The sequence below is a fragment of the Athene cunicularia genome, assembly GCF_003259725.1.
Source record: "Athene cunicularia isolate RWA chromosome 8 unlocalized genomic scaffold, athCun1 chr8_part1, whole genome shotgun sequence".
Lineage (NCBI taxonomy): Eukaryota > Metazoa > Chordata > Aves > Strigiformes > Strigidae > Athene > Athene cunicularia.
In genome coordinates this window covers 9707304-9729279 of record NW_020799109.1, presented here as the reverse complement: position 1 = coordinate 9729279, position 21976 = coordinate 9707304, and the positions used below count along the sequence as shown (strand labels likewise).

The 21976-nt window shown below is 39.0% G+C and overlaps 1 protein-coding gene across 1 annotated transcript; it reads right to left on the bottom strand.

The window, feature by feature from the left end:
* Positions 1 to 1856: 1856 nt before the first annotated feature.
* Positions 1857 to 21956, bottom strand: STIL (STIL, centriolar assembly protein). Its single transcript, XM_026854456.1, has 16 exons — positions 21734 to 21956; positions 20672 to 20779; positions 18914 to 19029; positions 18616 to 18803; positions 17382 to 17629; positions 16831 to 16914; positions 16624 to 16710; positions 14843 to 14990; positions 13548 to 13657; positions 12617 to 12731; positions 10739 to 11797; positions 9221 to 9386; positions 8204 to 8429; positions 6096 to 6288; positions 5227 to 5480; positions 1857 to 3365 (listed from the first exon to the last, which is right to left on the bottom strand). The coding sequence occupies exons 1-16, from the start codon at positions 21763 to 21765 to the stop codon at positions 2537 to 2539; spliced, it is 3963 nt and encodes a 1320-aa protein (XP_026710257.1). The 5' UTR covers positions 21766 to 21956; the 3' UTR covers positions 1857 to 2536.
* Positions 21957 to 21976: the final 20 nt, after the last annotated feature.

Below are 21976 nucleotides of genomic sequence, written 5' to 3'. Positions count from 1 at the left end.
CAGTCACACCGAGCAGCCCGGGGCTCGCCTCGCCCCCCTCTCCGTGGTTTCCCGGGGCAAAGGGGTAGGAAGCCCTGCAGTAGGGAGCACCGAAATTATACCGAATGAAGAGGTCAGGGATGCTCCGAGCAGGCCCGAGATCTTTTGAGCAAGCCCTATAAGTATCTTCCTTCAATTATAATAAGATAGCTACAAAAAACCAAAAACCTGCCCCTCCATGCTTGTCATTGCCAGCACTTGAGTTTGGTCCCAGGATTAAGCCAACGCTTGAATTTGGTCCCTGTTGCTTAGAGTTAACAAAGCCAGACCTGGCTTTCCATGTATTTCTGTTTTCAAGCTGCAGCAGATGCTTCAGGAAAAAAATCCAGGCATCTTGAAATTACTCAGCATTACACTATGAAAGGAGAACACTGCTTTAGGGAAGGGTGGGTTTTCTGTTGTTTTGGTCAAGTAAAGGTTTTGCTCACTCAGAGGATGCTGTCCAGGATTATATGATTTGTGTAACTTAATAACACCACACCCTTGTCCTGAGCTATGTGCAAGTAGTTTGGCTTTTGTTTTCAAATTGGTTCTAGCGCTCCAGCATTTGAAGAAAGCCTTTAAAATATTAACCAATACAACTGTCATCTTCCTGTGTTTCCAGACATTTTACAATAGGAAACAAAGAACAAAACCCTACAACAATAGCTCAGAGGTATGAATTGCCTCATTCATCTCACTGGAATGTTCAAAAACATTAACTATTTTTTGACTGATTCAGCAGAAAAGGGGCTGCCAGATAATAAGCTTGTGCCTGATCCAGAGACTGAGAAAGGTTTTATTTTTCAGCACAGCAAAGTAGCACCTTTCCTGAAAGGAAGCAAATATTCCTGTTGATGGAAGAGGCTGCGTGAGAGGAGAAATTCTGACACAGCTTGAAGGGAGCTGCTGCCGCCTTCTCTTTGTACTGGCTCTGAAATAGCAAGTAGCTTCTTTCACCCCCAATTCTTAAATTCACAAAGGCTCAGAAGAGTGGTAGATGCTGAAAAAGACTCACATCATTGTAATAAATTAATTAGCAATTAGTGCCCACTCAAAAATACCACAAACTAACAGTTCAGTCCTTTGGAGGCGAAGGGGAAAGGCCTGGGACTTCAGCGTGGGGTGTTTTAACCTCTAGTTTAACACTCCTGGAGCAGGAAAGACAAGGTCAGCACCGTGGGCTGAACTTCTGCGGAGACAATGCCATCATTAAAGTTTGAACAAACTCCCGTTAGAGCGTGTCGACGCGCTATGGCCAGTGCGAAAACAGATGGCTCGTCCCTCATTCTGCACCGTCCTCCCCTCAGGAACGGTGGGAAGGGGAATGAATTGCCACTTCCAGCGCCGGTGTCTCATTTCCAAGACCAAGAGGTCAGGGCGGAGGTGCGTCACAGCCCAGCCACACTCGCCCAGCCCTGTCCTCAGGCATAAACGCCAGCACCGGGCACCCAGGGGTCCCAGCGCTACGTAACCGACAACGAGACACCTGCTACACCCAAAACATTGATCAAAAGTCAAAGTCTTAATAGAAATGGAATCATTAAACAATAAATAACTTAATTCTTCTACCTATGGAATACTGTCATCCCAGGATTATGGAAAAGGGCTGTTTCATTAATAAACTGTAGACCTTGATGACAGAATATTTATGTGTTAATACAGAACAAAGTAAAGAAATTATTTTTGTAATAAGAATTCCCAAAGAGTTTAGCAGCAAGTGGCATCCTCATGCTTCCAGTCAGACATTCTAAACAATGACTGGGAAGTGGCATATGTCTTAAATAAAAGCCACATCAGACAACTGAAGATTTTTTTTTTTAATGAAACCTCTGACCTTTATGAGCAATATGCATTTCTTAAATAAATAGAAGAACATTCATTCAGAAAAAAATATTTTAAAAACATCACAAAAGTTTTAAAAGTGCTAGTTTTTCCAGTTTCATGATACAAAGAGTTACATGTGCCATTCTGGCTGAATTCAAAATAATTTTATGTAAAGTAAATCCACAGTTATACTTCCCTTCCCACCCAACAACCCCCCTCCTCAGTAATCCAACCATTTCAGCAAATTTCTAGAAATTAGTGCTTTAGCTCTGTTACCCCTGCTCTGCCACACACAGTATCAGTGGCTCACAGTTGGCACAAACATTTAAGTCAGTGTTTTAAAAAAAGTCAACAGAAGAACATTTAAATAAGCATCATTGTTAAAAGTATATTCAAAATACACCTTGGGCTCAAGTTGATTCTCCTTTTAGATACCTTAAAAAAAAAAAAAAATCACACCTAACTGTAAACAAAAGTGCACACATACTTCAGTGCTGATCAGCACTGACTCAACCAGGCATTTAGAAGTGGCCGTCTCTGATCTGGGCTGAAAACTCAGTTCTGCAAGTTTGACATTGCTATAACAGAGCAACCTCTTCAAAGACAGCTTAATCCTTGGTTTCCTGTAGTCTTTTACAGAGAGGTCCCTCTCAGATTTGAAAGGGTGGTTGCCAGCCATCTCAGGGGATGTTCAGAACAACTTTGGCAACTGCCGGAGTTGTTTCACATCAAGAATGGTGCCAACAGAATTCATGCTGTTCGACTGGTTTAATGGTTCAAGGGCTGGAGTGTGCAGATTTCCAGGGAAGACCTGAAGATCTCCTGTGTCTTTCCTGCCAGGTTGTTCAGTGAATTCAACCCTCCCAGGTAACAATTTGGGTTTTGATTTTAAATCCTTTAAAACCTGAACTGAGTTTTCATCTGCCTGATCTGCTCTAGGAAGAAAAATTTCATTTGTAATATTTCTTAATAGAGGGCTGTTTAATTCTGGTGGAGAAGCATTAGTAGTCAGCTCTCTGCTGTGACTTTTTAGATGAATGGGAAGTCTTCCACCAATTCTTTCAGATAATTCAGTCCAGTGGTTGAAGCCATCCAACACAGGGGTACAGTTTTTGTTCAGCATGCTTTTGCTTTTGACAGCGTCCCAATTGCCATCTTGAACCCGTAGTTCCTCTTCGTCTTCACTGCTGTCATCGCCCTGTATCAGCCCATAGCGCCTCATGTACTTCTTGGTTGCAAAAGACATATTGCTTGGTGAAATTAAACTAAGACCCACCATGCTCTTGTCCATATTTGTATGCAAGATGTCCTGTAAAGAGGAATCTGCAGGAGGATTTCGGCCTGAGCAACTGAGAGAAAGTCGAGATAACTGATTTTCACTGAGATACTTGAGTGCTATAGCGTTTGCTTCCATGCTCAAATCAGCAACATTAGGAGTTAAGCCACACATGCTGACGTTGGCAAATGACATATAGTTTAGTCCAGGAACCACTGCTTCAGGATTGATGCACGCTAAGATGCTGAAATAAAGTATCAAAAAGATAGTTGAGCATTACAGGAAAAGTGTGCATTTCACAATATGATCTGGTAATTTGCTCACTGTAGCGATTTCTCCTTCCTCCTCAACACCACAGTTCAATGAAGCTGCTCAGTGCCGAGGTAATACGTTCTGCACATACTAAAAAGTAACTTTCCATCTACTCACACTGAGAGTACCCAAACACTGTGTGAGAGAACTGATGATATTCCCTCTGATTCAATACTAACCACAACCTGGTATGAAGAGCCCGTCTCTAGCAGGTTTCAGAGCTGGTTTTGCCTTTAAAGCGAGTTTGAGCTCTTGGTTTGCTGTCACCAGTGAAGATGACATTATATGTCTCTGATCCTAAGACTCTAGATGCTCCAACCCAACCCAAAATTTATCTCTAGATAGAAGATACAAGCCCAATGACAGCAACCAAGAACATCTCTTCTTTCCCAATGCATACCAATGCCAGTACTTTTACAGAAACTCTGACATAGTATCTGTTTCCAGAAGCCTGCAAGGTTCTAGTTTTTGAAGGCATCCTTCAGTAAATGAAATGTTCATGTGTTCTGTACACTTGTACACCAACTTCTTGTATACATCAGATGTTTAGTTTAAAGACTGAAAGGACAAGCTCTGGTACACTGGTAGTGGTTATAAACCAGTGCATTTAGTACATGTGTTACATACTAGTTCATAAACGTAGACTCCTTGTGTTGAGAGTTAAGTTTTCCGGTTTCACTGAGCACAGATTCTGAAGTTTGCTTAGGGAGAGTAAACTCCTGGCTGAGATGAACAACCACTAATTATGCCGTGGAGTTGCACTTGTTTCCTTCTCTACTGAACTGTAGACTTTTTCTCAGAATTGTTTACCAGTCATGAAAGTGGCAGAAGTCACTCCCCAAGTTGGAAGAAAAATACCCAAGAATTCCAGCTTTGCTTTACGGGTTCACTTATTAGCATATTATTTACATTAAAAGAACACCGACAGACTCTCCAGCCAGAAAGGTAGCCCAGAAATTCCAGAAAAATGTATTACGAAATTCAAGTAAAAAGGAGAGAAAAGAGCTTAGAAACTCTGTGACTGGAAACAGTTTTGATACATAGCTGAAGAGAAGATTAGTTAGGAGATGCTTAGGGGGTTTTTTGTTTACCTAACAGTTATATACTAGCATCAAGAAGACAATAAAGATGAAAGGCTGACTGCCTGGACCATGCTTAAGCACCTACATAAGTAAATTCCTGTGCCTCAGAACACCTTCTTCAGAAATGACTTTTGCTCCTTCTGTTTCATCAGGGCTGTTTCCCTTCCCAGCCATTGCAGCCTCCCTGTCTCAAGTCAAAGCACCCACAATAACAAGCAATTAGGACAGAACCAGTTTTGGTTCTGTATCAAAGCCATCTCAACAACTTCACTTATACTGGTGATGTGCAAGACAAGGACTAAGAAGCAGTGACAAAATACACAGCTGCTTAATGTTCAGCCTCCCAAGTCCAGTGTTTTGCTGGAATACTTTAATATAGCCCAAAGGATTGAAATTACTCAAGCAGCTTTGTTATTATTCTAGGGAATTGTGTGCTACTGCATGCACAGTGCTTTAAGAATCGCCAGATGCTCTAACAGCTAGAGCTACTTGTGTTATATTTAAATAATCTGAGACTTGCTAGCAGAGCTCTTAAACCTATCTGAAATACCCATAGCATGAGCCAGTGTTTCATCTTTGCAGGAAATGTGGATCAAGTTGCCAAACAAATCCCCAGTGGCAGTGAACATGGTCCCTTCTCTTTGCTCATTGAGCCATTCTTCATTTTTGGTTGGATCTAAAAATTGCTACTCAAAACAACTGGTATTTTACCTGGCATTCTCCACTTTGTGTGTATTGTTCTTCATTTTGCCAGGCGAGTCAATTGTCACTCCAAGACTCTTCAGCTGTTTGAGTGTAGCACTAATGACACTCTCTCTATCCACTATTCCCGTGTCCGTCTCTGAAGCCATTTCTGTTGTATCATCAATATCTTGATAGTTAGGACCATCACCATTAACTAAACCTGTTTTTACAGGCAAGTGATCTTGCTCTTCAGAGGACTTTAAGAGATGGTTTACTTGGCCCTACAGAAAAAGGAAGCAGGGGAGAGACCACATGGACAAAACCATTATGACATGCAGGAGCTGTCAAAAACCAAAACCCTGGTTTATTCTTATGCAACTTAAAATACAACTAGATGGGTCAACATCTTATTCTGCCAAAGAAGCCAAATTCAGATTTGGTTCCGATGCAATCATGTAAACTCACAGCAGTGTAATCAAACACTGTAATATCTTACATTTCAAGCTTTCTGTAAGAGTCTGTTCTGAATTTAAACACATCACATACTGATACTCTTCGAGATTAAAGTATCTGCCCTTTAAGGGACTTGAAGGTAAAATGCCATGTCATTTTAAAGGGCACTAATTGAGGAAGTTATCAACTGACATTATCTTTGAACTAAAGAATTATTATTTATTAGGCAGCAGACTATGTATGCACTGAAGAGTGAAGTACAGAATAACCACTTAAACCTTAAAAATGAAGAACCACAAACTTGGACCTTTTCTGTAGAGCACAACATGTGAACTTGAAAACCGCAGGAAATTTTCATTCATGCCATTACCACATCAAAACTTAAGCAGTGTGCCGTTTTGGCTGTTGTATTCACTGCAGAATATCAAATTTACATGAATTACCAGTAAGTCCTGGTAAAGCTTCTGATCTTCTGATGGGTGCCGAGGCAGCAGCAAGGCGGGTGGCTCTGGGTTTTGCTCACTTGTTACCACCACACGGTTGCCGGCTCCCTCTGTTGGTTCTTTCTGTAAAGACACGATAGTCGTTTCTTCCAAGGATGAGCTGCGAGCAAGTGCTTGGGAAACGTTTCCATTTCTGAAAGAGAACACCAAGATAGCCAGGTATTTCCTTGAAAGAGAAAAAGCACAAGCATCAGTACATGTAACTTATCTTTTCATGAACACCAGAAGAGGAGAAAAATCGAGTACTGGAAACAGTTTCTTGGTTTGTCTACTGCTTGAGTCTTTGCTCCTTTCTGAACTCATTTTCTTTCAGAAGTAATTTGAGGACTGAGGAAATACACCTCACAGTGTGAAACTATGACAGCCTGACTAGTTTTTCAAAAGATTATTTGAAAATGACAATGGTTTCTCTGGACTAGTAAAAAAAAAAAGTTAAAGTTATTAACAGTTTAGAGTTTGTCTTGTGTTTTCAGCATTTTGTGGACACTTAAAAGCCTTTAGAAGTAAGTATCTTCCATATGTTCTGAAATATGACTTAGTCAAAAACCCCCATTTTTACCAAGATAACTGATAACAATATTCGTGGGCAGTTTAAAAATGCTTTAAATACTTCTCAAAAACACTGTTACAAGTATAGACATACACGATACACACAGTGTATCATGAACTGAGAACGAACACCTAGCTGAAATATTTCTTAATAGCAAATGTGAAAGAAGAACCATAATCTATCCTGAAGTTTCCAGACAGAAAGGGTAAATATTCTAGAATGAGTGACAATGCAATGCTCTGCATCCCCTCCAGCTAGCTGGTGTGTGCATCACAAACCTTTTGAGACCAGACATATCAATAGTACTATCATCCCGAGGAGATCCTTAAGCGACCCTCCTCCCCCTTCCTGTTCCTTCTCAGGAGACAAGTGTAAGATAAGGGAATTTCAGAACTCAACTGATCAATTGCCTGTGTTGAAAGCGATAAGATTTAAATCACGTGACATACTAGATAGTCAATGTAGGTTATCAGTTACTGTTACACTAGCAATTATTCATCATTCCCAAAAACGTCCCCCTCCTCCTCAGAGAAATCTGGGTGATGCTCTACATTCTTACTATAAGATACTTATACAGCTATTTCACAGGTTTATGAATCTAAGTTGAAGAGAATCTTAAGATGGCATCTCTCTAAAATACAATGTTCAAAACACTGATTTAAATCAGTAACATTTATGGTAGCAGTATATGCATGCAGATAATACTTTAATCAAGGACTATGAATATTTAAGTTACAGCTTAATTACCATCCTCTTTCCCAGTATGATTATTTTAGAAACCTAATTTAACTGGAAGGGTATTCCCTGTCCTTTGGCTTTTTATACTTAGAGAACATTAGATCATTAAAAGTGCTAAATTGTTGAGCTATTCCCTGTGTAAAAATAACATCCATATAGATAAAATTTTACAAATCACTTCCCAAATTAGTCTGAGATTAGTCATTGCATTATAAAAAAAAAATAAATCTGAGTTTAAAAAAAATTAGATTAACAGCAGTGAAGTCAGTACCTGCATTCACTATACACAGAGTAATTAGGTGTAAAATGTAGAGAAATTCAGGGAACAGTCATATAATCATAAACTCCTTGTCCTCAGCCCCTCAGAACTGAAAGGGTCTGAACGCTGACATGGAAAAATCACTGTAGGAAAACAACCGACTAGAGCAGCGTCCCCTTTCCCCCTCAGGATTTACGGTAAGAAAGGGAATGCTGCCAGCACTGTATATGCTTTTCCAAGTTAAAGGCTTTTGCCATCAGCTGCTGCTGATAGGTAGGCTAGCTAAACATGCATGCCCGATAAATGCAGACTCTAAAGGCAACTGTGTTTTGGTGAGCTGTACAATTTGAAGCATAATTAAAAAAACAAAGAAGGGAAAGAGCACAACAACTGAAGTCAGGTGACTATTTATAATTCCTGAAAAAAAGAATTATGAAAGTAGTAACTCATGAAAGGCAGTTCAGCTTATTATGTGAACACAAGGTATTTCTGGTCACTTACTGGAGAGTGTTCTGATTAATTCCTTCTTCTACAAGATGAATACTGTCTACAAAGCTGGGCATGTCAACCACCTTTAAGGAAGAAGCTATACTTGTATTACTCGCATCTTGTTCAGCATTAATTGAAATGCTGATGTCTTCCTTTGAAATCTCTTCATCCTCTTTTTTTCCTCGTGGTATGAAGTCGTCTTGTTTTTCTGAGGCTGTATTCCAAAATAAGCTAGCACCTAGAACAGAATTAGAGATTTACCCACTTAAGGAAAGTCATTACTATCTTCTGAGACCCTCTGGGCTTTGTAAAGCTATAGGAATCATTTCCTCACATTCAGGTTTTATCACCATTTTGAGTGTGATTTAGTGTTTATAACAGTTAAGAGTTGCCAAAACACTGTTCAAGTCCTAGTTTCTTCCAAAGCACACTTGATGAAAATGGTTGCATTAAAGCATTTTAATGCATTGACCTTGAGCTAGTTGGAAAATTTCCTCCAGACTGACCACAATATTTCCATGGATTTCACAGGAACCAATACCTTAATAGGTAACTTCAAAGACACAGCTGCCTAACTTGCTAAAGTTAAAGTGAATACAGTCTCCTCTCCATGCGTGTAAATGCATGACTTAAAAACATCAATAATATATTTAATAGAACATCAGGTGGGATAGAAGCTATTACTTTTCAAAACAGCATATTTATTCGAAAAATGACGTGGATTTTTTTTTCAATAAGGCACAATTTAAAGTAGAAGAGCTTGCTAAAGCTACAAAAAAAAAAAAAAAAAATAAAAAAAAAAAAAAAAATCTTCCAGTGATAGCAATCACTGCCATTGCACCCCAAAGACAAAAGTAGCTCCAGCCTGAACTTGCAAGTAACACCTAAAGAACTTCGCTGTTTTTTGTATCTTGGTGCGTGTTTGTGTACGTTCAGCATTTCTGCAAATCATTCCCTCTGTGCCCAAACAAATCACAGAAACATCCAGAAAAAGCAATGCCAGTCTATTTTTAAAGAATAAAGCGTTACCTGTGCTCACAGCAACGCTCACACTTTTCCTCATGTGTGAACCTGGTGAGGACTGTGTTTCCATAGAAACAAGGTCCCCTGGCTCCTCAGGCTGCAGAGCATGGCCAGCTGCAGCTGGTTCAGAGGAACAAGCCTGACGAGCCTGTGCTTCCAATAAGCGTTGGATCTGTAACAGTTATCAGAAAGTTATAATTTGTAGAATAAAAGATAAAGTATAATATGCAAAAGTGAATTACTAAATTAGGCTCCTCTAAGATCTGGATTCAAATCCAGGCTGCATTGCCACAGAAGACTGATAACCTTCCAGTTTTCAGCAGTGCGTGCAGCATAAATCAAAACATCAATTTTGATGTTGGCAGAGCTAGCAAAGAAGATGTTTTAAGCACGCTGGCAGAACCACACCAAGACAACTTGAGTAAAGCCTATTTGCACTACACTTGTTGGAAGTATTCTCTGTCCCTTTCATTCACACACAAAGCCTATTACCGACTTACCAGCCAAGCATTTATATGCCAACTGTCCCTACACTGTGCTAAACTGACTTTGTATTAATTGCAAAACTGAACAATTAAATGATAAAATTAAGGCCACTCAAGCAATCTTCACTCTAGTAGTTGCATCCATCCTGTTCACCAATTAGCTCACAGCTCCATGGAGAAATATCATAACAGTGAAGGCTGCATTTATGCAATAATGAGAGGTTTCCCTCTCTCATGCATAACCCATGCTTTGAGAGCTTCGTTTTACATATAGGAACTATATTTAAAGCATATTTCAGTTGTAATTTTCTAGTTTAAGCAGAAAAATATTATGTATTGTGAGCAACTTTCCTATTCCTATAATTCATCACCACCAGCAAAATTTAAAATCTGTCTCTTCAGCCTGAAATCATATCCTGCAAAATACAGGGACAGCAGTGTAACTCAAGGGGCCGATATTTTGAAGCAACTTTACCTGGTATCAAGACAGAACTTAGTGAGACCACCAAAGCCCAATTTTCCAGTGCAGCAACAAACACCTGATGAATTCTGCCAGTCTGCTGCAAACAGACAACTTAAGTTTTCAAAACAACAGCCTCAGCTCAGGAAGCTGCAGGCTTGAAGGTGGGCAAAGCAACACATGAAGTTTTGTACTTCACATGCATGCTTACAGTAATTACAAAGTCTATAGGCTATGCAGTAAATTTTTTTACATAGACAAGCATATTTATAGAAAAGCATTTATACAGAAGGCAGACCAGTTTGTGTTATAGAACAGTCTGCTAAAAGGGAAAACTTCATGTTACAGAAATATGATAAAGGTAAAGTTTAATTAGGCAAGAGTCAGATAGTTTTCATTTAAGGGACACAAATTAGAATTGCTAATCAGGACCCCCCTCCATCCCCAAGCTGCTGCTAGTATGACAGGCTCTCTTGTTCCAACAAGGATAGACAACAGTTAATTTAATTCCTTTGGCAGGGGAACTATCAAAGCACAATCACTACGAGGGCAGAGGAGAAAGCTGCCATTTCCACAAACCTGAGCTTGAAGTAATTTGAGTTGTCTATCTTGTTCTGTAAGAACCCGGTATGCATCTGGAGATAATCCCATCATTCCATTATCTGATCCTGCTTTAGAAGCAGGCATGTGCAGGCACGGTGAGTGGGCTGCACAAAACTGTGGACTAGAGGGGCTTGCACTTGAAGGCAGACTTATTCCAGGCGATAAGCTATGGTCGAGAGAACAGTTTCCCGTTTTCCCATGATATCCCACGTTTATAGGGCTGCTTGTGGTATATCCTGGATTGCAGCAAATATTTGGGCAAATGATATTTTGATGGAGCACAGCACATGGACTCTGTTGAGCCATCTCCGACTGGATTTCTGCTCCATGTTTGGGGCTCATTTTACCAACTCCTTGCCATGAGTTTATCGGATTATATTGGATGGAAGCAGGAAACTGACAGTTGCATGCACTGGCCGGACAGCAAGGTGGCACTTGAACTGGCACCTGCACTTCTGGTGGTCTTCTGCAGCTCTGTGATGAAAAAGCAGAGGTGTAGAGGACTGGCTGTGTAACAGCAGGAAAGTGCTTGGAACTGGATACTGATGTTCTTCTAACTGGAGGCTCTCCCTGCTGTGCAACTCCATCAGGATTTAATACAAGTCTTTCTGATGGCTTCCTGGGGTGGTGCACAGATGTATCTGGGGAAGGCCCACTGCAAGGGGTTGAAGGAGAAGACGACCCAGAACTTTTTCTTGATTGAGGACAAGGTTTCTTAGAGTGCAACTGCTGCTGTAGTAGACCTTGCTTTCCTCTGGAAGGCCTTGAAGTCAACATTTTCTGGTTTAAATGGTTTGGTAATTGCTTCAGAGAGGGATCTCCCATATTAGCAGAAAATTTTTGCTTGTCTTCATAGTGCTGGCTGGGATAATATGTAGATCCCAAGCACCATTTCTTTTTAATAGGCTGAGGTAGCGTTGAGGGCAGACTTCTAGCATCCAAAGTCTCCTTAGGCTTAGATGATTGTCCTGATTCTATGAAACTCCCATCCAAAACAAGTGACAGTTCAGGAACTGAAGGAAAGATCCTGGCAACCTGAAGGGACAATTACACATGCAAGTTTAAGATAATCTAAAATATTGTCTTTCAGCTCTTCACATGCAGAATTTCAAAGAAAATGTTTTCATTTAAAATCAATACATGACCATTACCAGCTCCAAACCAACTATACATTGAATACTTTCTAAAGACTGGAGAATCCAGATACAAAAAAAGCAGCAAGATCTCTAGGATCATTCTGAGAAAACAAAATTGCTTTCATATGGCATATAGCCATGTCTAGCAAATGAATGCTCCATATCATCCTGGAGCATATTTCAGAGTATGGATCTTTCCCCTTCAAGAAGTGGACTATGTGTTCCCTCTTACTATTCTTAGACCCAGTAGACAGGTGTAACAGAATGTATTTTATAATTCACAACTGTCACATCCTTCTAGACCTATGCTCTACAAGGACTACTATTTAATTATATTTTTACACGCTTCAATAAAAAAGGACAGGCCAGCAGACCTTTATTTAATTTACCCAGCAATACCCAAGAAAGAGTTTGCTTCCTCTATCTTTGCCTCAGACACCATGGCTCTTCCATTGAATGGTAGCAAGAATCCCAAAGTAGAACCTACTAGCTCTGTTCCCTAATCCTAGCACATACAAGAATGAAAGTGTCTATAATAATGGAAAAAAGGCAGGTTAACTAGAGCAGAAGCTGGGACTCTTAGACCATTTCTTCATTTCTGTTTTCCCCTGCTAGAACTTTGAGATAGAAGCTTTGTATTCTCCAGACTCCTTGTAATGAGTTTTCCTGCTTTAAGTGTAACATCTGAGATGCCTAGAACAATTATTTACTTAGTTACCTGTTGGCTAGCTGGGTGAGGACTTGGAATTGGTCTGGGGGATAAATCCTCATCTTCTACACCAGAGTCGTGATCGCTTGCTGACAACTTGCTGGGTGAACAGCCTTGGGGAGGACTAAAACCAATATAAATCAAACTAAAAATGTTTGCTTGTCAGATTTGGCAGCAGTAACATGAATCTTCATGTTTTTCATTGTGCCATCTACAGCGCAATATCAGCATAATTTTTTCAAGAAGCAGTTGCTATACATCTCCTCCCTTGTTAGCTGGGGAGTTCACACAGCAAACAGTTCTAAGATCAAACAGTAAAAATAGGAATGCTGATTTTGAGCAAAAAGATACTAACCCTCCCTCCCCACACCCTCAGACATACACCCCTTCTAAATGACATTCTAACAGCAAAGCACTGATTCACATTAGAAAGATAGAGAGTGCTACAGTAAAGATTGTAACATTGTTTAGAGGAAAATAAAGGCCATCTTACAGTCATAGATATAAATTTGATGGATAAGTCAGGTTGAAAAACTTAGGGATTTTTAGAAACCCATCCAGGTCTTACAGCTCTGAAAAGTCAGAAGGAAAAAGGATTTTTTTACCAATTTAAGTAGATTTCAATCACAGATTTGCTTCAAAGGACAGATCTCACAGAAAGCTTAATACAGTGAACTAAGCTCCATCAGTAAGGAAGCCTTTTTTAGAAACATTCACTGTTTAAATAACAGCCACCAGTATCAGGAGTAGAATTACAAGCAGTTTCTCTCAGAACACAGTCAGCTTGACCATCTTACTTTAAGAATATTAACTCAAGGAATAAACAAAAGTACATGCACAGATTTTAATGAGAAGATCACTGTATATACAGCTAAACTGATACCTGGCACAGCAGAGGTCAAAAAAACCTCATCCAATAAATGACATCTAAAAGATTTACCTTTTGATAGGAAGTTTCTTGCAAACTCTGTTGAAGAATTCAGTTTCTGCATTTTGATTTTCTGCACTCAACTCAAACTGGATAGAGCTCTTGTCTGAAGGTTCGACATTCTGCAATGAAATTGTCTGTATTTGTGAAGCATGAAACCTTCAACTTCTAATCGCTGAGGTACTACTCCCATAGAAATAGTTTTAAGGATGTTTATATCTGATCATTTGCTGCTTGTCCTCTACTTTCAATTCTCAGTTCTTCCACCACTACAAGGAGGCAGGCAACTTCCCTTCCTGTTTAACACTGTTCCCCCTACTACTCTAAAGTAGTTGACCTAATTATAGCCACGAGCAGATGCTTCCTTGCTGTAACTGCTTAGATATTCTCCCACAAGCCTTCACCACTATAGGAAACAGCAGCTGTTCCTATACTGTTTCACACACCACAGCTGGGCATGTCCTGGAGACAACAGAAGCAAGCCTCTGTTAAAAGGCTTGCCACCTTCAGAAAGCTAAGCTGTACCTAGGCTAAAGTTGGAAGGCAGCCCTAAACAGGGAATTTTAATTGGAAAGAGAACAGAGCAGATGACACAGGACACACATTACACTAGTTGCTTCTCTGACAGAACACAGGAGCATGTATTGAGCAGAATAACAATTCAACTTCAGGTTCTGTATGAGCCTAGGAAAATATGTAAGGAACTGAGATTTCCTAGAAATTCCTCAAACCTTATTAATTATCTCCCAGACACTGTGTCACCAAATTCTTTGAAAGAGTTACTTTGCACAAAGATAAAGTTGTTCCTGCAGCGCAGCATGAGATCTGCAGATTAGTAACCACTGAATTCCCTTTTGCATTCAACTTCAAGCAAAGTGCAAGTACCCAGCTTTGCTCTCCAGAAAGCACCGAGGTGCATCACCACAGCAGTTGTTAGATGTGTCCAGTGTGCACATAGCATACCAGATTAACAAATGCTATAAGAAATCAGAATCTCTGCTCATAAAGACAAAAGGTCACTAGTAAGAAGGAGCACTAACCAAGTCCAACACAGCACAGTACATTTTAAGAGACAGGTTCTTAATGCTATTACAAAAGCAAGCAGTTGCTGACTTCGGAGGTCATCTCAATTTGAGAGACAAACTGAATTTACAGCAATCACTGTAAAAAGGTAGCTTTATACAGCTACATCATTTTTAAGCACGGCAGTCCCATTTGGGTCACGTTAGAGTGACTCCTCCTTTCAGTACTTACACAAAAAGTCAAATTTTAAAGTACCCAATGCAGTAAGAAACCGAGCCACTTACTTTGAAGAGGTGTACAATTTCATCGCAAGTTAAGATCTGAAACCCTAGTTCAGTCTGTCCGCTGCATGGAATGCACTCATAAAACTCTGGTTCCTTGTGCGTCAATGAATAAAGCACAATAAGAAAACTCCCAGATTCTGAAAAAACCCTAAAATAGAAAAAACCCCACATCTTAAAAAAGCGTTAAGAAACAGGAAGAAGGCCCTTAGTTTCCCAATATACTGAGCAAACTATGACATGATTTAGCAATCTGGTGAATCACTGCACTGCGAGTGGTACTTGGCTATAGATAGAGCAGATGGACTTATGCCTGATGCTACATGCAAGAATCAAAGCAGAGAAAGGGGAATAATCTATCTACTTTTTAGTTCAAACTGTTAGAAACTTAGTACTTTAAATTAATTCCTGGAAGACTTCAATTATAGCATAGATGAATACATCTGTAAAAATGAGATTTTTTTTTTTAAATAATTCAAATGAAGATGTATTGTAAAGACACTTACTGTTTCAGTTATCCCTAAACATTCCAAAAAAGCTCATTAGCAAATGGATATTTTTGAAGAAAAATTGTATTGAAGTTTTTCCTATGGGTTGAGATCAGTGAGTAACAACAATCAACATTTAACACAAAAGGTCAAAGATAATGAAATAACGTGTGTTTCCAGGAAAAGGTAGTACTACTTTCAGAACAATTTTTCTTTTTACAGCATTTGTAATAGGCTTGTTTGTGTGTGGGTTGTTTGTTTTTTTCTTTAAATAATATATGTGACAGAGAAAGCAGCAGGAACAAGAGGCTTGAAAAACGCATTCACACACAACTTTAAAATTATACATACAACTTAAGAGTTAAAAATGTAGATTAAGTGGCTAGTCCACAGAGGTTAATTCTGTTTGCATGGTTCATTATATCTGCCTAATCCACGTCCAAGATGGAATCGGTGAAAGCTAATGAGAGTCAAGCATCTAACTTGCCTATCTAATAATCTAATTGGGCTCTTATCTTTATTTGGGCATATTTAAATTGTTAAGGGAAAAAAAAAAATCTGTTCTGTAATTATAGGCACATCTGTTCACCAAATGTTGTTTTATTTTGTAATTTAAAAGCAAGCGTGGTCCAGCAGAAGAAATTCTTATGTGTACCACGTATTTTAAAGTTTTATTTACCTGAAGAGCAGTTTCAAACTATAAACACCTGAAGTCCCTCCCAGCTTTGATATAAATAGAACCTGGCAAATGTTACAAGTCAAAGATGTAGAGAACGAGGAACAACCATCTACTAACATCACAATAAAAAAAAAAATCAGAATGCAAAAAACCTTAAAACTTGAATATTTAGCAGGAAGTCATAACAAGACAGTATTAGCTGCAAATCAATATGCTTTAATATGTTGGTCAGATACAACCAGGGAGAAAGTTTATGTCAAAGAAAACACCTATAAGAAAAGTTCAAAACCAAAACGCCACCACTGTTTAAACTCATGTTTCCTGCTTGCTGCTACTTATTCAAACTAAAATGCAGTGCCCTTGATATTAATGTTTACCCTCTTCCATCCTTGAGCTATCAGCCCAGCTTTCTAACACTTCAGTCACAGAAAATTTGTGAGGCAGAAGTCAAAACCAGAAAGAACAATTAAAGCAGACAGCCTTACCTCCTATATGACACATAAATCACAGAATTTCTTCAAGTATCTTTGAGCAGAGACCACGTTGCCATGCCTTTCTGTAGAATACATTTTTAGGCAGCAAATAGCTTTTATGTTTTATCTATAAAAGGGACTTGCCTTTCCTGAATTGAAGAACTGAACAAATATCGCAAGCAACAGGCCCAGACTTGAGGACTACAGATGTGAGTAACTCCACTCAGCCAACTAAAAGTAAGAAGAAATACCCAATTAGAGACAGTTCCATTACCAAGATTCTACTATGTAATTCCTCAAATATGTTTCAAATCAATGTGTGTATTAATCTGTAGAGAGCCAAACACTTACACTCCAACTAATGGCAGAGCATAAGCCTTGGGATCAGACTCGAGCAGCAAAAGCAATTTCCGTGTCTGGTCCATAGTAAGGTAGCTGAAAGAAAGCAGAAGTTGGGTGTTAGTCTTTCAGGAAAAAAATCCCAAAGAGACAAATACAAGTTTAGAAAATACTGCAAAACATTATAAGCATGATTAACAGAAAAAGCTTTGATTCACATTCATCTGATTTTCATTCTAGTGCAAATACTGATATTATTTTAAAAGTTGGATGCTGCTCGTATTTATTATTTAACCAGAGGTGTGTCCCCCTGCCCCAGTAGGAAGATCCTTCTACTGAAGTCAAAAGCAAGAAAGATTCCTACTGAACCAGTTAAGATTTTTGCCCCACCCCATTTCCTGTTTATGACATTTTAAATTTTTCCAAGTCCAAGAAGTTATTTTTATGCCAGATATTTTACTAAAAAGCAACGCATTGGTTGAGATCGCACCTACCTACCTGCCTTATGAAATGCAACAAACTGCCAGGCAACTTTGATAGCTTTAGCATCATTCTGTACTCACCCACATTTGTAAATTCCTTGAACCTGTGCAATATTTATAGGACTGTTCAAATTTCTTGCTAGAGCTGTGGGAATGATTGGGACAGACTTCAAGGGGGTGTATTCCAAGATATTTGCTGCAGTAATAGAAGCCCAGCGGAAATTAAAATGTAGATTATCCAGGTTTTCTGTGAAAACAATGTGAGCTCTAACAGTGAGCAGTTTAGAAAGATCCAGTGATTCTTTGCTGCACAGACTGTGCTGCAGACCCTAGAAGTAAGGAAAGGAGAAAAAAGTTAAATACACTAAATTGTCTTCATATGATTTCCATGATTCAGTTGTATTACACTAGGAGCTCAAATCATTCATCATAGCTACTATTGCAGTAGGCACTGCATAAAAAGCTGTTAACCCAGGTCTCCCAAACTCATGGCTATATTGAATATAATGAATAATGTAAAATACACTTGAAATGAAGCTATGGATATATTAGCATTGATTTGTGATGCATTAAAAAACCCGGGGTTACTTAAATTGCATAAAAATTAGTAACAGGCAACTAGGGGGCTCAAGGTGCTCTGTCACAGTTTTCTTACTTGTATTCAAGAAATGTGTATTTTAACACGTGGGTGTATCGTCATGAGAAAGTTTAGATGTGAAGTAATCATTATTTGTATAATGAAATGCACACAACAACTACAGGCAAATGTTTACAGGAATGGAAGGTGTATTTACTAGATTATATGTCTACAGGAGAGCACAGAAGCCACAGGCACACATTTCAGCTATAATTACTAACCTACATAGACTTTACATGCTTTCTTGCATGCCACTTGCCTAGTAATAGCTTATGAACAATTGCACAAATACTGCAATTCATCCATGATAGACTTTAAAGAAAAAGCTGATTTTTCTCTTGTTCAAGTAAGCTGCAATCACTGTTGTCTTGCGGGTTTTGGTGATCTGAACAGCTGAAAAACTTTGGTCAGACAGCAAGATTCTAGTCCAAGATTAAAGACTGTGTGATCCTTAAACACCTGTGAAGACTAACTGATTTTAATAGTTTCCAATAACACTCTTTGATGACACTCAAGCAGCTCATTTTTACATAATCAACTAAAGTCTTGCTTCCATCACAACTTTGCCGTATTTGAAATTGATGGTGGTTGGACATCATGCCCTATGCATAGTCCAGTCTCCTGCCTAGAAGACAGTTTATTACTTAAGAGAGCCAAAAATTGCCAAGAGCTGCCTACCTTGAAAGCCAAGCTGATATCTTCAGCACTGTGCACTATAATATTATCTGAAGAAGGTCCCCAGGCATTAACTGTACATGGAATCACAAAGTCTCCAGGAAGAGACGCAGTTGGCATTTTGCCCGATCCACTAGCAACTTCTCGGCCCGGATCAAAGCGGTCTATTGTTAGTGTTATGCCTTCCCCACCTTTAAAATAAAGAAATAACGTTAAGAGTCCAAGAGCAACATCTCAGGCTCCTTGATAACGGCTTAACCAACCAACTAACATTGTCTGTCTATCTGATATTTAAAGTTACCTTCATCTACTGCAAGAGTCCCAAGCAAAAAACAAGAAAATAATTTCTTTTCATTCTGCTTAGCATGGCGATAAGCAAGTCGCAAGGTTTTCTCCATCATAGATAACTTTGGGTTTCTAAAAAGAGACGATAAGCAAGTTTAAGACCCAAATTATTTTTAATCCTTTTAAAAAAAGTATTATATTGCAGTATCTTCCACTTTTTTTTTGACCTTTAGAAAGAAAATATACAGAAACAGCCCAAGGCCCTAAACAATAAAAAGGTATGAATTAACAACATTGTATAAAATGTCAATGGAATTCTACTCCTGTTCTATGCACCATCCCAACTATTCATATCCAAGAAAGCTGTATTTTAACTGGAGCAGCTCCACAGAATGCTCTGTACGATCATCTCAACAAGAATATTTTGGCCTAACTAGTCCAGCAAACCAACATCAGAGGGGAAACAATTTTTCCTATGGAGAATAGATAGCAAGAAGAGAAAAGAGCTATTTTTCTGTGGAGAACGAGTAACAAGGAGACAGAGAAACTTTTTCATCTGAAGGGCAACTTTGTCACAAGAACTCAAGATGAACACAAGTGAGTTATTTTAATAGAAGGTGGAAAAAGTTAGAAACACAAAACCTCTAAAACCTCTCCTAAATTCAATCAGTAGAATAGGCCAAAAAGCTTAACTAATTTTGATGTGTTCTCTCATTTTAGCACAATATCTAGCAGGGATGCTTAAAACAGCAGCAGACTGGGCTCAGTGACACAGGAATGCAAATGTGGAGAAAGATTAAATATTGATTTTATAATTATCTAATTAAAAAAAAGGTAGTAAGTTTAGAATCTGGGCAGTAAATAATATTATTTCAGCTTGAGATAGCTTATCTGATTTTAACTTGAAAAGAGGTCAGTTGAAAGCGAAGCTACTGCTTTAAGTGAATACTGTGATGACAGCTCATATCCTACCTGCTCAAGACTAAACAAGTGAAATGCTTCCATAAAAACAAAAGTAATTTATATGAAAACTTTATTAAAAGTTGAGAGGTTTTAATATTAACTCAAAGAACATTATGTGGAAAGTACAAATGGAAGCCCCTCTGACCTGTACATAAGGGCTGTCCGCCCTTATACACACAAATATATATACATATACTTGCTCTAAAAACTACAGTAATATTTTTGTAACATCTACATAAAAATTACCCATTTAAGTAATAACGATCAATTTCTACCCTCCATTTGTTTTACAAATCGGGTTTGGCATATCCTGCCCTAGAAATTCACAAGTGCTTCCGATCTGCCTCTAGACTTACTCTGAACAAAAACAACCCATCAGAACTTCTGGAATTTTAATCCAGATTTCTGAAGCAAGCAAAATGCTTCATTTTAAGTTTTACTTGAAGCACGCTATCTGTATCCAGTTTGTCAAAAATATTTTTTTCTCTGTAAAAATTTAGAGACAAGGAAAAACATGTTAAAGAAAACAACAAATATGCAGTTACTTTTACACCTTTCCATATGGGAAGGAAATTGAAAGAAATTGTAAGTTACTTTAGACTGAGGCACCTCCAACTCACTTGATTGTGTTACACCACAGAAAGGGAAACTCAAATCTTCCCAGTGAAAATCCCTATATACTTAAAACAAACACACCAGTTGATTCTTTTTCCTTTGTGCCTTGTCATAAACTGGACTCAAAAGACAAAGTGAGGCTTTAAATCATATAATCCTCAATTTATTTTAGTGCCTTAAAAAAGATTATTCATACCTGTAATAGGTAATATGCGAGCCAATGACACCACCCATAGGGACTGGGTCCCAAAGTGCATACTTTGACAGAGGGAAACTGAAAGGGACCATCCTTTCAGGAACAAATCTGGGAAGAAGATCACAGAGATAAGAAAGGAAAATGAATCAAGCTTAATATTTTCAAACATTATTTATAAGAAGGAACAAAGGAGAAACACTGTAAGAAAAACAACAAATAGGATACATAAGCTGTTAGTACTTCTTTTGTTTCAAGTCCAGGCCAATGAAGCAGAAATTTTGTCCTATAAAGTTGTCAAGGATATGAATTAAAGTCAATATAAAACTTTCATTTTCCACCTGACATGTAATCTTGGAAGACGTGTATGTCAAAATACAAGTTTGCTGATAAATATCGAGAAAAAGCTGCTCTGGATATATTGTAGGAAAAGGTTATCAGTCATTATAAACTCCTATGGCACACAGAAAAAATTGATTTAGCAAATTTAACATTAGATCAGCTTCCAAAAGCCTTGTTTTAGTCACTTTCTAAAGTCATCATTCAATTTACTTAAGCTTTGAAGCCCTCTGAAATAAAGCCTTGGCTTGACTCAAATAATATAGTGTAAAACTTGCAACAGGACTTCAAAGAGGCCTGAAGAAATTATTACATAATAATGTAAACTTATTTAGACAAGCAGGATTACATTTTTTTAAGAGCTGCCTAAACCAAGTGTATTAAGTAAAACACAAAACATTTAACAGTTCACATAACTTGGCAAATATTTCAACACTTTTCAGCAAATAAACAAGAACTTCCTTTGTAGCTATTTGAAGTGCCAAACTTCGCCAAGGTGCTTTCTTTGCATTTTTTTAAGTTCTCAGGAAATAACTTTATTTTTAAAGCGGTCCTCTAAGCAGCTCACCTACCCCTCATGTTTTCAGCGACAGCTGATTCCCGTTAAAAGCCAAATGCCCATTGGGCTTATAAAATGGGTTTGGTGCGGCATGGAGCCGAGGGCGATACCCCCACCTGCCCCCCCTCGCCAAGAAGGGTACGGCGGACCCTTCCCAGAGAGGTTACCTCAGATCCGCGCCGGGCAGAACGGGGTCCATGCGGGGCGGCCGCAGTTCTGCCCCCTCCTCCGCTCCCTGCCGCGGGGCGCCGGCCTGGGGCAGCGTCCAGGCGCGGGGCCTGCCCGCAGCAGCCCCTCCCTCAGTCAGGCACCGGAGGGAACCTGCCAGCGTCGCCTGAGGGAGGAGGGGAGCGGCCAGTGACGCCCCTTCCCCAAGGCCTAACCACCGCCGCACTCGCTGCAGGGAGGCA